The following is a 17,460-nucleotide window of genomic DNA, read 5'->3' as shown; positions in this document are numbered from 1 at the left end:
ATTTTTTTATGTAAATGTGTTTAAAACAATTTCACCTACATTATAGGGGGAAACATTATCGGGACACACCTACTAATCATTGAATTCAGATATTCATTCAGTCTGTTTTACAAATATTTGTGGAAGAATGGAGGGTTCTAAAGAGCTAACTGATTTCAAGCATGGTATTGTAACGGCGCTGTTGTTGCAGCAAGGCAGATTTTGAAATTGATTTCTTCCTAGATATTCTATGATCAGCTGTGTTCAAATATTAGTGGAAGCATTTAGGACCACAGCAACTCAGCAAAAAAATTGGCAGACCATATAAAGTTATAGAGCAGGAGGTGCTCAGTGTGTAAAAGTCACCAACGCTCTGCTGAGTCAATAACTGTAGAGTTTCAAACCTCCTCTGGCATTGACAGCAGCACTAAAGCTGTGCACTGAGAGCTTCATGGCATGGGGTTCCATGGCTGAGCAGCTGCATTCAAGCCTTACATCATCAAGCACAATGCCAAGCATCGGATGGAGTGATGAATCACACTTCTCCATCTGGAAGTCAGATGGAAGAGTCTGGGTTTGGCGAATGCCAGGAGAACGTTACTTGCCTGACTGCACTGTGTCACCTGTAAAGTTTGGTGGAGGAGGGATAATGCTGTGGAGTTTTTTTTTTTTTCAGGGATTTGGCCTAGGCCCTTAGTTACAGCAAAGGGAAATATTGATATTACATTGAACTGATATTGACACAGTTGAATAATGACAAACTTGTATGAACAGATTAAGCAAGACCCTTATCTGTTCCAGAATGACTGTGCTCCAGTGCACAAAGCAAGGTCCATAAAGGCATAGTTGAATGTGTTTTGTCTGGAAGAACTTTAATGGCCCACACAGAGCCCTGACCTCAACATCACTGAACACCTGAGGGATGTTCTGAAATTTTGACCCAGACCCTCTCATCCAACATCAGTGTCTGACCTCACAAATGCTCTTCTGGATGAATGGACGAATAAATCTCACAGACACGCTCTAAAATCTTAAATTTACCCAGATGAAAGTCGTTATAACAGCCAAGGAGAATGCAATGCTATTAATAGCCATATATAGCAAGATATTAATGCATATGGAAGCTGTTGGGGTGATTGTTCAATTCAAGGGTTTATTTGCAATGTTAGCTACAGCTTTAAACTAAAGAAGGACAATCTGGACACATAATAAAAATAATAAGAATATTTCTCCTAAAAGTTACACCTTCTATGTAGGAAACAGTAAAATGCTCTCAGTGCACTAGAAGCAATAACAAGCTAGACATCAGCACACACTTATCATCCATTGCCAGGGACTAGTGCAGTGATGCAGTTCCTCCAATCAAAATCATCCACCATGCATATCACTGTATAAACAGGCAGTGTGGCCACGCCCCCTACACAGCAGAACACTCCAAAACTCGTGTTGGGAGGAAAATGTTAATTGGGTTTAATCAAGCTTAGCTATGTGTTTGTGCGCTGCCAGCAGGATGATACAGTTTCCCTGGCACTAAAATGGACGTGAAATGAATGATAACCCAAACGGCTTACATACCCGCAGAAGAGATCTGAGCAGGAGTAAAAAAATAATAAATAAAAATAAAATATGAGCTGAGAGAAGGAAAAACAACAGTAAGAACTTACTTTGTAATCTCTGCCTCTGTAACTATGTTGAAAATATCCTCATGAAAATTGTCTAATTGAATCCATTTTCTTGGCTCTAAATATTTATATATTTCCAACTGAACAACCCCTCTTCTTTTGCATGTTTTATATTCTTTCCTCTCTCTCTCTCTCTCTCTCTCTCTCTCTCTCTCTCTCTCTCTCTCTCTCTCTCTCTCCCTCCCTCTCTCCCTCCCTCTCTCTCTCCCTCTCTCTCTCTTTCTCTCTCTCTCTCTCTCTCTCTCTCTCTCTCTCTCTCTCTCTCTCTCTCTCTCTCTCTCACTGAGCTTTAACTACTCAATTAAACTGCTGACATTTTCAACATCCCAGATCTAAAATGAAAAATCAATGGGTTGCCCGCAGGATGTTTTTACAGCTTTGATTCTTCATATTAAATGGACTCCAAACCAGCAGCCAGAGCCAATCAGATCTCTGCTGTAATTTCAAACCTCTGCTCCAAATCTATCTGAAGGAATACTTTTTGCAAATTCACCCCCAACCCCAACCACCTCCACATCCCCAAAACTTTTGAGTCTTTATGCAATACATTCTTTATATAACAAACTTGAAAGAGCTCAGAGTCTCATAAAATTAAAGCTAAACTTAAGAATACACACGCACACACCATCCAATCTTTATTCTAGTAGTTTTTCATAACTGATATGTTCAGATTGACTTTTTTTACCCCCCCCATGGCGAGTTCGCAAGGTCCTTGCATAGAAAAACATTAGCGCAGAGCATTATCATTTCAAAGCTGTTTTATCTGAACTACACTGGGGCCTAATGGCTCTCCCTCAGAGTGGCTTGACAGTACATGGCCTCACCTTCACCACTGTCATTTTAGTGGACGGAGGGAGGAAAGACAGAGCCAGAAAGCTAAATGAAGGACAGATAGATTAGAGAAGAGTGCCCAATGTAATCCTTAAAGGCAGTAATGTTGCCAGAAGGGCATCAGACACTCCAGGACCTTCACACAAGCCCAGAGTTCATCAGCACGGATGCCCTAGTATTTGATAAGTTCTCATTAGTGTGTCGGCTGTGATAAGTTTATGACATGATGATGTTAGAAGTTTATGAGTGGAGACATGCACATGAAGTTTGCCGTCGTGGGCGTCTTGCTCGCGCAGATAGAGAAGACAGTGGTGATAATTAAGGGAGATAATTACGCTTTATCCGTCTGAGCAATTGCTTGTTTTAGTTACAGATTGCCACGATGCCTCACAGTTATTACAGCACAAAAAACGGGTCTTAATTAGCCCTAGCTTGATTAGCAAGTTTTGGCTCCACCCTCCGCTACCATGCCATGTCACCACGACAGCTACTCAACTCGCACAACCCTCTTTTGTTGCCATAGCAATGGAGACCTTGGACTTTTATGTGTGTGTGTCTGTTTTCCCTTTCATTTCTCTTCAAAAATGTCACTCCTGCACTCAGACACATTGCCAATATCTCCAGGTCTATCTATGTATCTATTTATTTATTTTCCCTTTTCCATTTGCAGATCCACAGCGGGATAAAGCTTTCTCGGGTTTGGCGGATTTGAACTAATTCATAGGCAATGAGAGAATTCCTCTACGCTCTGCACTTTTTTTCTTCGTTTTAATACAACGCCTTTGTGGAGGATATTGTTATGCCTGTTCACGGCCAAACGAAAGCGTACGTGTCCCTTGATTGTCCAGGTCACTCTCGTTCACGTATACCCCCTGATTGAGAATGAGGATCCTGTTTCTGATTCCCTCATTGCATAAAGACGTGGTCTCGTAACAGAATGGTGAGTGTTTGCGCAAAGTGCACTTGACCCTGAGGCCTCCCAGCACTACGCTCTCTGAGTGTGTCCTTTTGAAAGCTCCCTTCTATAATTAAACCCAGGGAAAAAATGAAGGAAAAAAAATAAGGAAAAAAGAAAAGTACCAATATAAATAAATAAAATTGGTGTGATTGACTGTACCGAAAGTAGCAGAGATGAATAATGGGACATGCTTTCCCTTCTGTTAATTAGCTGCCGAGATGTTTCTTTTGTAAATAAAACATTCACGGAGACACAATTAGCCGAGCCTGTTGAGCTCTCGGCAGCTGGCCTCACCAGCTGTTCCAGCGGGGAGCGGAGCGAGGAATGGGATGGGAGGGGAGGGGAAGAAGGAGAACGAGAGATAATGGAAGAGGCAGAGCAGAGGGTTGGACCGAAAAGGGACACGAGATGACCCGAGCACAAGGAGCTGAAAGGGTGCGATTATGATCATCACCGTCATTAGCCAGTGCAGCTGTTGGTGAGCAACGGCACTGACCAGCAGGGCGCACAGATCAAATCAATGGGCATTTGCTTATGGTTTTCAGCGCAGATTGACACTGAGCATGAAATGTGACAGGCTTCACCCCTCTCCGTTCTTTGAGTGATGCCATAGAAGAACCACTTTTGGGTACATGAAGCACCGAGATAAAGAATATACGTAGTATATTTAATATATTAAATTAGGCACCGACTACGTAGGCAGCTGTTTAAGTTGGTAGCGCTCTAACTGACGTCTGTCCTCATGAGGCCGATATTTCAGATGCTCTACTTACAGAGTGATTGTGTCATGACTTCCCATTTCTATTGCAGTTTTAATCATTTCTTTGCTCTGAAGGGAGAGCGAAATACGTGGGAGATGTGCTTGCGTTGCGTCATGGGATTGCCTTAGCAGCTGAAGAGCGGTTCGATGCTGCCTTAAAATTCGGCCAGATTAAATTATCTCTGCAGGCAACATATTTAAGGTTTCGAAAATTTGGGACAGCCTACATGTTGGGAGCCTGCACACTTTATTGTAAAACACTCTCTATGTAGAGAACTCTCTAGGTTTTTGGATAGACTCGCAGTTCTTGAAATGGCAACGAAATGTAACTGTGTAACACAGGAGAGATTACTTAAACATTTGAATTCATAGAAAACTTGGAACACATCTGTGTGTGCTTTTAGAACAATCATTTCTGTGGTCTCTGTGTACTCATCAAGCACACCGTCATTCTGTAAATGAGGTCACACATACATAGTCACATTCACAAACTGTCATCTGACTGCTTCCAGGATGTTCAGTAAATGTCATTTAGAGACACCATCATTTAAAGGGAAGGGCAGAGCTGTGTAGGGAACCTTCCAGACCTTATAAGTGTTTGTGACACACGTCACACTGGGTTCTTAGGGGCTACTGCTGGTAGTTAGCTCACTGCAATGGTCTGCACGATATCTACTTCTGAGGCTACTCTCTCATTTCCTGTGTGCTGTGGCCTGTATGTAGCAGACTAGTAGAAATGTGTGAAATACACAATTGCCTGGTAATGCCATTGCTAGTTGACATTTGTACCACAGGTCTAGGATGATGTCTGATTAGGCATTTAATGTGGTAATGGACAATGAGCATACTTGCCCAGGAACTGGGGACCTTTGGTCTTTTCCATCTTTAGAGCTCGTGGTTGTTAGTGAAATACTGAGGCAAGAACATGATGGTTCTTTCTAAGTCTGATATCCAAAGATATAAAAAAATATACATGAATTGACAGATAATAACTGTACTGATATTATAGAAAACATATGGTTCTGGAGAACTGCCAAACAAACTCCCACTGTGGTTTGCATTCATTAAGAAGCTGAGCAGCTTTTAAGGTGGAATGGTATGTTTGAGTAAGAAGTCGACTCTACCTTGTGCAAGATTAACTTCTCTAAGAATTTATTCACGGTTTGAATTATCAGGGAAACTCATTCGTAACTCCAGCTGTTTAGATTTTAGCACTTTCCACTTTAAGTTAAAAAATATGTCTGAAGCAGAAATAGAGCAACATCCTCAACACATTTCATGCTTTTTTTAACGTTTGGTTTCTCCACAGTCCAAGCGCACCCTGATGCCTGAGCCAGTTTGGAGCGAGCCATTTAGATTGTTTACCATTTACAAACACTGGAGCTTTTTCCAACATACTTATAGACCATAGAGCTAGCAAGTGACAAAGAAACATATTCTGAATTTTATTTTAAAAATGACAATATATAATAATAATAATAATAATAATAATAATAATAATAATAATAATTAATTAATTAATTCATTCATTCATTATCTGTAACCGCTTATCCAATTCAGGGTCGTGGTGGGTCCAGAGCCTACCCGGGAATACACCCTGGATGGCGCCAGTCCTTCACAGGGCAACACAGACACACACATTCACTCACACCTACGGACACTTTTGAGTCTTCAATCCACCTACCAACGTGTGTTTTTGGACTGTGGGAGGAAACCAGAGCACACAGACACAGGGAGAACACACCACACTCCTCACAGACAGTCACCCGGAGCGGGAATCGAGCTTCCAGGTCCCTGGAGCTGTGTGACTGCGACACTACCTGCTGCGCCACCGTGCTGCCAATAATAATAATAATAACAATAATAATAATAATTATTATTGTTGTTGTTGTTGTTATTATTATTGTTATTATTATTATTATTGTTTAATAATAATAATAATAATAATAATAACTTCAGCAGCCTAACATTCACGTTCTCCAGCAGCTAATAAATACCTCAGTGGATACTGGTTAATTCTCAATCCTATGCAGATGTGAAGCAAATACACACCAGTACTAGTACCAATGTTTATGATATTTGGTAAAGTGCAAGGAAGTTATATCTGAGATACACGCATTTCACTGTTGCTAGAAGTAGTACGAAAGGCAATTTTACAATTTACATTTACATTTATGCATTTGGCAGACGCTTTTATCCAATTTACAACAATCTAAATTTCAAAATTAGCCAAAGGAAATGGTTTGCTCACTTTGCTTAAGGAAAGAGGCTGCCTTGAATGTTGTAATGATCTAAAAGTACAGCTACTTAAAGTGCATCAGTAGACCTGGTTATCTACTCCACAAATGTAGTTCTCCATAGGGTTTTGCTCACATTAGCTTCTTTGGTTATCGCTGTGAACAGAGATATTTTTGTAGTTTAGGATCTATCTTTTGCCAGCTCATGGAATTAGGCTTGTTATCACTACACTACTCCTGCCTCTGTCTCAGACACTCTATTAGCAAGTCACTGGCAATGTAGAAGAGTATATCACACTCAGTTCATCTTAAATATGACTTAAACTGTCAAAATTTTCCTGAATTGTTAGTCTATATACTTTTTCATTTCTGTTCTTAATTACACGGTAATACACGAGAGGGAGTGCTGTAACAGGATATATTGGCACTGGTGTACTGCAGTCATAGCAGCCAAGTGCCAAATACTAGAACATCAGTGCCAATATCTCACACTATAGCACAAACCTGGAGTTTATTATAGCGATTATACCACAGTTCTGTTGTTGCTGTTTATTATTACATTTGAAGATGAACAGAAAAGAAAAATAAATGAAAAAATTTACTCCCAATCTTTGTTTTTTGAACGGACCACAAACACAAATATATCAACTGATATCAACTGATAATTTACTAAAAAGAAAATGTATTTACATTCAGCAAGTAAAATGGGTCTGATCCATAAGGAAGGCTTGTACTAAGACACATTATTCTACCAACAAAATAAAATTAGAGTGTTCCCATTGTGCAATTTCTAAGATATGAATAGAGGTTGTTTGGATATCTATGATTTATTAACATCACATTTTTGAGCATTTTGAATATTTACAGGGGGTTCCTCCACGTCATTCATAGGGAACATTCATAGAACATTGCTCCATCTTTTCCTGCTTGACAGAGAAGGTCATCGGTAACCCTTAAGAGATGCTTCTGCTTTGTTTCCACTAACATTCCAACATCAAATGGGCTTTGAATGGTTGTTGCTCACAAGTTGTGCTTACTTCTTTGCATATATGGAGCAACATGTGAGAGTGTTGGCTTACACCCAGCGGCACAGTACTATAGCACACAGCACCTGACTAATTTGGCTGCAGGTAACAAGCCGGGCATTAACCGGCAGCCTGTTCACATAGAGCTCAAAACGTGACAGAGAGCATTTTTGTCATATGTTAAAAGATAAAGTAACATATATTTCTCCATATGTTCATCCCTCTGTATGAAGAACGATTCTCAGTGAAGTTACTTTTCTTCCTTCCCTCGTCTACCACTGGGGGGCAGCCGTGGCCTGGTGGTTAAGGAACTGGGCTTGTAACCGGAAGTTTTCTGGTTTGATCCCCAGAGCCGGCAGGTCGTGACTGAAGTACCCTTGAGCAAAGCACAGAACCCCCAACTGCTCTCCAGGTGCCATGGCTAGGGCTGCCCACTGCTCCAGACATGTGTGCCCACTGCCCCCTAGTGTTCAGTAGTGTGTGTGTGTGTGTGTAAATGTGTGTTTCACTGCACGGATTGGGTTAAATGCAGAGGAACAAATTCCTCTCTGTGCAAGCACAGTGGCCAAGCAAGTGATTCTAATTCCAATGTCAAACCACACGTGTGGTGATGATTGATCCCATTACAGCAGTGTATATAACGTAAATTATACAGATATGTGATGGGTGTATTCTACATTAATTATATATAAATAACACATCCTAGATCTCACTGAATGAAATATTTCAGCTGAAAATATTTATTCATTACATAGTGGAATGCATTGATAACAAAAAAGACATAAAAATTAAAATTATTATCCCATGGTGGTCTGGATTTGGAATCATACTCAAAATAAAAGTGGAAAATCAATTACAGGCTCATCCAACTTCTGTGGAAATTCCTTAATACAAGTTAAAATGAGGCTCAGTAGTGTGTGTGACCTCCATGTGCCATATGACCTCCCTACAAAGCCTGGGCATGTCCTGATGAGGCGACGGATGTCCTCCTGAGGGATCCTTAGGGATGTCCTGGCGTTGGGGGATGAAACAGGACACGATGTCCCAGATGTGCTTGATTGGATTCAGGTCTGGGGAAAGGGCAGGTCAGTCCATAGCATCAGTGCCTTCATCATGCAGGAACTGCTGACACACTTCAGCCACATGAGGCCTAGCTTTGTCTTGCAGGGCCCAGGGCCCACTGCACCAGCATATGGTCTCACAACGGGATCTCATCCCGATACCTAATAGCAGTCAGGGTACCTCTGGCTAGAACATGGAGGGCTGTGCAGCCCTCCAAAGAAGTGCCTCCCCACACCATTACTGACCCACTGCCAAACCGGTCATGCTGGAGGATGTTGCAGGCAGCAGAACGTTCTCCACGGTGTCTCCAGACAGTCACGTCTGTCACATGTGCTGAGTGTGAACCTGCTCTCATCCGTGAAGAGCACAGGGCGCCAATGATGAATCTGCCAATCTTGCTGTTCTCTGGCAAATGCCAATCACCCTGCACTGTGTTGGGCTGTAAGCACAAGTCCCAATTATGGACGTCGGGCCCTCATACCACCCTCATGGAGTCTGTTTCTGCAGTTTGCGCAGAAACATGGCTATTAGTTTCTTGCTGGAAGTCATTTTGCAGGGCTCTGGCACTGTTCCTCCTTGCACAAAGGAGGAGGTAACGGTCCTGCTGCTGAGTTGTTTCCCTCCTCTGGCCCCCTCCACGTCTCCTGGTGTACTGGCCTGTCTCCTGGTATCTCCTCCATTTTCTGGACACAGTGCTGACAGACACAGCAAACCTTCTTTCCACAGCTCGCATTGATGTGCCGTCCTGGATGAGTTGCACTACCTGAGCAACATCTGTGGGTTGTAGACGCCGCCTATGTGACCTCTAGGGGTGAGAGTGCTGACAAAATGCAAAAGTGACTAAAACATCAGCTAGAAACGGTCTGTGGTCACCACCTGCAGAACCACTCCTTTATATGAGACTTTGCATTTAAAACACACACACACACACACACACACACAATCCCAAAAAGTCATGGGCAATGAGCCAATCAGTGACCAGGGAGAGCAGAACACAGCAATGATCAGGAGCCACGTGAGTGTATAATTTAGTTTTGTTTTTTTGTTTTTTTACTTTTCCCAAAGACATTCCTAGGCATTGTTGTTGGATGAGTTTTACATTGCAGTGACTAGTGGAAGGTTATTATTTTAAATGAGCCCCGGGTGGTGATGAGGCTGGACTAAATGGGCACTGCCGCTGCACTTAAAGAATCTTATATTAAATTCTGACATGTAGTTACAGCTGTATGTCACTAACCAAGTATTATTATTATTATTATTATTATTATTATTAACTTGTTATATAATATAATATTTGTTTTATAATATAGCACTAATGCAATAGAGTACATATTTCATTAAGACTACTAAAGGAAAATTATTCATTCATTCATTCATTCATTGTCTGTAACCCTTATCCAGTTCAGTGTCGCGGTGGGTCCAGAGCCTACCTGGAATCATTGGGCACAAGGCGGGAACACACCCTGGAGGGGGCGCCAGTCCTTCACAGGGCAACACACACACATTCACTCACATTCACTCACACCTACACACTCACACCTCACACACACACTCACACTTTCCTCCGAGTGCTCCGGTTTCCTCCGACAGTCCAAAAACACACGTTGGTAGGTGGATTGGAGACTCAAAAGTGTCTGTAGGTGTGAGTGTTTGAGTGACTGTGTGTGTGTGTGTTGCCCTGTGAAGGACTGGCGCCCCCTCCAGGGTGTATTCCCACCTTGCGCCCAATGATTCCAGGTAGGCTATGGACCCACCGCGACCCTGAACTGGATAAGGTTTACAGATAATGAATGAATGAGTATTCTCAAACACCACAGAAGTACATTTTTTATAGGTTTTTAATAAGGCCCTCTTAAAGGAACAATGCACCTTTTTTGGCTCTTATAAGGTAGAGCATAAAATTACACAAAGAAATGTAGAGTGATATTGAAATATAATTATAGAGCAATGCATTATTGATCTGTCCATAGAATGATATACCAATAAGGTCTTAATGCAGAACTGGGGCTTCTGCATACACTGGAGTCAAGAGGGGCATGGCCGGTGACCCATTGTCTGTCCACTGTGATTGGTGCTGGACTATACACTGTCCATTTACTGCTGTGCCACTTTCACTGTCTGTTTGACATCCTTCCCACTCAGTCACTTCCAGGGTCTTTCCCTCTGTCGGGCTGTATGTCTATCTTTTTCTATTATTCTCCCATGCTCCCTGACTCTCACTCACTCTCTCTGTTTCCTTTCTGTTAAGCCTTTTTTCTCTCTCTCTCTCTCTCTCTCTCTCTCTCTCTCTCTCTCTCTCTCTCTCTCTCTCTCTTTCTCTCTCTCTCTCTCTCTCTCTCTCTCTCTCTCTTCTCTCTCTCTCTCTCTCTCTCTCTCTCTCTCTCTCTCTCTCTCTCTCTTTCTCTCTCACTCTCTTTCTGTTTCTGTTTCTGTATCTGTCAGTATCTCTCTCTCTGGCTCGTATTGGGTCACAGCTGGTACCGTTGCTCAGCCTCTGCTGGATGCTCAGTCAACTGCTATCCATCTACACACAGCTGCAGGCAGCATACACACACACGCACCAACACACACACAATATAATGAGCCGGTTAGTCTCTGCTGCCTGCATTTCTATCTTGCTGATCTGCTGTTGTACCCAAACGTTAACACTGAATGAGTGAATCCGCCCCAGACAGTATTTGCAATGCTTTTTGTATTCCATTAAAATCTACCCTGTCAAAAAAATTGTCACTGTGGGGGTACCTTTTGCTGTCACTGTGGTGGTACGGTCAAGGGTACATATCCATTACTTTAAGTTAGGGAACATAATTGTACCTTACTCTAACTGTAGGTTTTAAATTGCCGTTGATTTCATACTCCCCATGTTATCTCCAGGACTCCAGGATTTTATTTTTACACAGGTCTATAATGATAAAGTACAAATATTCAGCTCTCCTTCTGGAGAAGAGAATGTAATGTACCTTTATGGAACACAACTGGACTTTTAAACCAAAAACTGTTGTACCTTTAAAAGGCACTGTTTCTACTTTAGTGACCAATGGTGTACCTCTACCATACATTTTTTTCTGAGAGTGTAAGGTCGAAATATTTTAGCATTTATTCTGTAAGATCTCACCCAATAAAATATTTAAACCATTATTTTGTTCGTTATAACAGCGAATGCCCTCATGGTCTTTGCATGTTTTAACGAATCATTTAAAACAAAACATTTATTGCGGGAAATGTAATTAAATGTTATTTAAGTGTTAAAACTTGTCATCACTGACACTCTTCCATCTCTTTTGTTAACAGTGGATGGCTGCACGGACTGGTCGGTGGACTACCTGAAATACAAAGTGCTTCTCGGGGAGCCGGTGAGGATTAAGTGTGCGTTGTTTTATGGTTATATCCGTGCCAACTATACCCATGCCCAGAGTGCAGGCCTCAGCCTCATGTGGTATAAGAGCGCTGGGCATGGGGACTTTGAAGAGCCCATCTCCTTCGATGGAATCAGGATGAGCAAGGAGGAGGACTCCATCTGGTTTCGACCAGCTGAGTTACAGGATGTTGGCCACTACTCCTGTGTGTTGCGGTAAGAATACAGGAACATATGTCTTTATTGAATACATCACAACCTACTATAGAGTTGTTTAGTGCTAATGTTTTGTATTCAGGCAGCATTTTTTTGCTTTGTTTTGTTTATGTTGTCACAATCCTGAAAAATATATGTATATATTTATTCATTTATTTTGTTTGTTACATACACCTCCTGTCCAATATTTGGAACACTCAGGAGAAGCTGCAAAAGACTAAAGTGGAATGTGTGTTGGAATGTGTTGGAAGCAGGAAAAAAGGGAAAAAAACATAAGGATTTATATCTACAGGGGTTGGACAATGAAACTGAAACACCTGGTTTTAGACCACAGTAATGTATTAGTGTGGTGTAGGGCCTCCTTTTGCGGCCGATACATCGTCAGTTCGTCTTGTGAATGACATACACAAGTCCTGCACAGTGGTCAGAGGGATTTGAAGCCATTCTTCTTGCAGGATAGTGGCCAGGTCTCTACGTGATGCTGGTGGAGGAAAACGTTTCCTGACTCGCTTCTCCAAAACACCCCAAAGTGTCTCAATAATATTTAGATCTGGTGACTGTGCAGGCCATGGGAGATGTTCAACTTCACTTTCATGTTCATCAAACCAATCTTTCACCAGTCTTGCTGTGTGTATTGGTGCATTGTCGTCCTGATACACGGCACCGCCTTCAGGACACAGTGTTTGAACCATTGGATGCACATGGTCCTCCAGAATTGTTCGGTAGTCCTTGGCAGTGACGCACCCATCTAGCACAAGTATTGGACCAAGGGAATGCCATGATACGGCAGCCCAAACCATCACGGGTCCATCCCCATGCTTCACTCTGGGCATGCAGCAGTCTGGTGGTACGCTTCTTTGGGGTTTCTCCATGCCGTAACTCTCCCGGATGTGGGGAAAACAGTAAAGGTGGACTCATCAGAGAACAATACATGTTTCACATTGTCCCACAGCCCAAGATTTGCGCTCCTTGCACCATTGAAACTGACGTTTGGCATCGGCGTGAGTGACCAAAGGTTTGGCTACAGCTGCCCAGCCGTGTGTATTGACCCTGTGGAGCTCCCGACGGACAGTTCTGGTGGAAACAGGAGAGTTGAGGTGCTGTGATTTGGGCAGCCGTGGTTTTATGTTTTTTGGATACAATCCGGGTCAGCACCCGAACATCCCTTTCAGACAGCGTCCTCCTGCGTCCACAGTGAATCCTGTTGGATGTGTTTGGTTCTTCTTGGTGGTATGCTGACATTACCCTGGATACCGTGGCTCTTGATACATCACAAAGACTTGCTGTCTTGGTCACAGATGCGCCAGCAAGACGTGCACCAACAATTTGTCCTCTTTTGAACTCTGGTATGTCACCCATAATGTTGTGTGCATTGCAATATTTTGAGCAAAACTCTGCTCTTACCCTCTGCTAATTAACCCTTCACACCCTGCTCTTACTGGTGCAACGTGCAATTAATGAAGATTGTCCACCAGGCTGCTCTAATTTAGCCATGAAACCTCCCACACTAAAATGACAGGTGTTTCAGTTCCATTGACCAACCCCTGTATATATATATATATATATCAGTGGCGGATGCTGGTCTTTCAAGGAGGGGATTTATATGTGTCAGTTTATTTATACGTAAATTCTACCCTCCGTTCCTTTTTAAGAAAATGATCTGTGACCCTGTCGTACCAACAAGGCGTCTTTTCCAGGGACTTGACTAGTGTCCTCTCAATGGCCAGCAGAGCTAGGCTGCTTAAACGGCCTTGGCTCATGTGAAGTGTGTCCGCCTGTGAGTGCTTTGTGACGGTGGAGGGGCTCAGCAGCACCCGCTGGACAGAAACTGCGATAGAAGTCAGAGTGATAGAAGTCAGTCTCCAAACACAAGCAGCTACAAAAAAACCCACCTGTAATAGAAGCTCGATTTGTCACTAGTCGTTTTTAACAAAGAAAATGCCGCTAAGAGGATTAAGAACGTCTCCGGTTCAACTCAGAACAGAATGAAAATGTAATGCTCCCATCTTTATACCAAAGGATCGATGATTTGCTCATTTAGCTGTCAATCAAAAAGGGATTCAGCCTCAGACAGATCATCCAATCATCATGCAGAAGCTGAGCATCCGGGCCAGCCGAGGCCAGCCCACTGCCCCATAGACCCCCAGAGACGCTGAGCGTCCAATGGGCGGGACAAAGCCCAGCATTTATCCAATGACTCGTCTCGTTTCGCTGCACTTTGCTGCTTCGCTACTGAACTCTGTGGACGCTCAGCGTCCTCACTGTTTAAAGCACTGTGAAGCTGCGGGAATGACTGAGAGGAAAGCCGCATCTTTACCAGTGATACGAAGCTGATTCTGAACAATAGTTGAGCGCGTTGTAGTGTATATTTATTCAATTACATGTACACACAACAGTATATATTTGATCACTTATTTTTTGACATTTTAGGGGAAGCTGAGCTTCCCTTGCAGTCTTAGAGCAATCGCCTCTGATATATATATATATATATATATATATATATATATATATATATATATATATATATATATATAATGCATTGTTAAGTGCACTACATAGGGAGTATGGACTGATTTGGGATTGAACAGCTTTGATTCTCTCACGCTTTGAAAAAAACAAAACACACCCTGGACTGGCAACAATTTCTTTATTCGAGATGGGGTAAAAAACGGAGTGAGGACAATTTTGTTACTCACTTTAAACTTATACTATGTTTTCAAAAGTATTTTATCTGGATACATGCGGACAGTGCTTTAGTTGTGACACATTTTACATGACTCTGTACCCAGGAACACTTCTTGTCCTTCTATGGAACAACTTTGGTAGGGGCTAATCATGTTCTTACAAAGCATTGTGACCGTCAGAAATTGGCCTTGTCCAATTCGTTAAGATACTTATGCTTGACTTTTTTTTTTTGCTTCCAACACATCAACTTCAAAATCTGACTGTTCACTTGCTGTTTAATACATCCCACCCCTTCACAGGTGCCACTGTAATGAGATTAGAAATTGTATTCACTTCACATGTGGCTGATTGCTGTATATTTGGATGCATTTACCCTGTGAGAATAACAATCTAATAATTAATTGTTTTGTAATGTTTTTATGTAAATGAAGTCATTATACTGGGTGCAGATTAAGGCTTGTTATATTCATTTTTAATAGCCCAAATTTACGCTGGGACCAAAGCAGAATAAGAAGCAGGAGTAACTACTGTCTGAACTTTAAAGGGTCAAAAGATTTAAATTGTTTGTACAAATGTCATGCATTACATGGCTTTACATTTCATAGCTTTACTTGTTTTATTGTTAGATTGGTTGGTGGATATTCTCCTGTTGGAGTGTAAGGAGACAATTGGTGTTGAGAGCATTCCAGAATGAGGAAAGGTCAGCAGACTGAGAGTTAGTTGCTAATGGGAGCTTTATAAGTGCCAAGTGCCAAGGCTTTATTTTAAAGATTGCAGTGCTCTTGTATCTGCTTGTTTTGTTGTGCATTTACTATGTAATCCATTGGCTGTGGGGAGTTGTATCTCTGGGCCTCTCTCTCTCTCTCTCTCTCTCTCTCTCTCTCTCTGTAGCTCTCACTCTCTGAGTTCTGTGCTAAGGAGGAAGGGTTACTGGAACTCCCTCATAAATCACAGTCCTTTAAAGTCCTCCCATGCCCATTCCTAATGAGTTCTTCCATTCTATAGCCAGAGGAGCCGTGGGCAGAGGAGCCGCTACAGACGTTCTCTGCCCCATCACAGCCACTGCCTCACTTAACATGCTAAATTAATTCTTCATTCATCTCTCGGGGACTGTAAGGCATTAAGGGCCATTGACAGATGCATAACTCAGGACTCATGTCTGGTGTTTCTTTGAATGTACATAAGGAATTTGTGCATGAGAGAGAGAGAGAGAGAGAGAGAGAGAGAGAGAGAGAGAGAGAGAGAGCATCAAAGTTAGTTAAGAGCCTCTCCGTTATACTACTCCAAGGGTGTGAATTTAACTGTTCATCTCTTCCAGTTCTCTCAGAGCAGGGTATGAGATGAGCGCCTCTCTGAGAACAGCTGTTCATAGAGAACGCTAAAATGTGCTTTAATCCTAGCCAAAAAATTACAGAAATCATAAAGCGGAGACATTTTCACTTGTCACATGTTCACTCAAAGTCACATCAGACGCTGTACTGTTTGTAACATAAGTCTGTCTCAGGAATATTCTGTCAGAATAGAGCCTCCCAGCAGCTCCCAGCACCTGTATTAGTAGGAGAATGTGGTGCAATGCTGTTAAACAGTGTTTTAGGACTCTAATGATGCAAAAATTGGCCATTTTGATGTACTTAGTTAGGTGTACTCTCTATTTTTATGCCTCTGGATTTAGTCCTTCTGGCCTTTCGGTGGGTTGGTCTCGGTTTGTTTTCTCATTCATTTTGCTCTTTTTGTAATAGTCCAAATTGCTCATGTCTGTCTCTAGTTTTTTGTATAAATTCAGTAAGAAGCTGAAACTGGGCTTTATTTATATGGATTTCGCAAAACACTCAAAGGTTGCATTCCCTCCCTGGAAGAATAGAAGCAGGGGAATGCTGCTCAGCACTTTCCTTACAGACTGAACTACTGTTTATTCGTAGCCCATTTTGTATTTTTTAAACACAAATGTATATTATTAAAGCTAAATCAACTTTATGTAGTTTACACATGAACATATTCGATTTTCTGATTTTTTGTTATTAATTATTTAATTTCGTAGTAATTTTTTTCAATGTCATCTGGCGTACCACCACTTGTTGCTTCATGTGCCACCTGCGGTATGCGTACCACAGTTTGAGAACCACTGCTCTAAACCAAAACTCGTACATACTTTGAGATCAACAACATTATTCCCAAGGACAGAGCAAATCGATGCACCTGTTTTTGCAGCACTGATTCCTTGATGTTACTCATAAAGGATACAGTGACAAATTAATTCTTCATTTGTGCTAAATAAAAAAAAAGGTTTTTTTTGTTGTTGTTGAATAAAAATACTACACAACACGGCGGCACGGCGGCTTAGTGGTTAGCACATTCGTCTCCCAGCGCTTGGGTTCAAGTCCTGTCTGTTCTGTCTAATAACTGACCTGCTGTGTGAGTGAATGAGTGTGTATGTGAATGAATGTGTGTATGTGTGAGTGAATGTGTGTGAGCCCAGATATGGATTGGCGCTCTGTCCTGGGTGAAATCCTAGTGCCCGATGCAGTCCTCCAGGTGGACGGTCGTTCCTGGTCGAGAGTACGCTGTGCGCGTTTGGCTGCCGCTTCTCGCCAGTGTGTGGATTGAGCGTTCTGAGCAGTGTGGATTGTAAAGCGTCCGTGGGTATCTAGAAAGGCGCCATATAAGTGTAAC

The 17,460-nt window shown here is 42.1% G+C and overlaps 1 protein-coding gene across 4 annotated transcripts in view; it reads left to right on the top strand.

Moving 5' to 3' along the window:
• LOC136676832 (interleukin-1 receptor accessory protein-like 1-B) overlaps positions 1-17,460 on the top strand; it is a 479,565-nt gene that overhangs the window by 185,178 nt on the left and 276,927 nt on the right. For all 4 annotated transcript variants that reach the window (XM_066654081.1, XM_066654079.1, XM_066654080.1 and 1 more), the window contains exon 3: positions 11,826-12,105. In XM_066654081.1, coding sequence (XP_066510178.1) covers positions 11,826-12,105 — 280 coding nt within the window. The remainder of the gene's footprint in view (positions 1-11,825; positions 12,106-17,460) is intronic.

The sequence above is a fragment of the Hoplias malabaricus genome, chromosome X2 (assembly GCF_029633855.1).
Source record: "Hoplias malabaricus isolate fHopMal1 chromosome X2, fHopMal1.hap1, whole genome shotgun sequence".
In the NCBI taxonomy this organism is placed as follows: domain Eukaryota; kingdom Metazoa; phylum Chordata; class Actinopteri; order Characiformes; family Erythrinidae; genus Hoplias; species Hoplias malabaricus.
The sequence above is the reverse complement of the archived record's forward strand: the minus strand, read 5'-3'. Positions and strand labels throughout refer to the sequence as shown.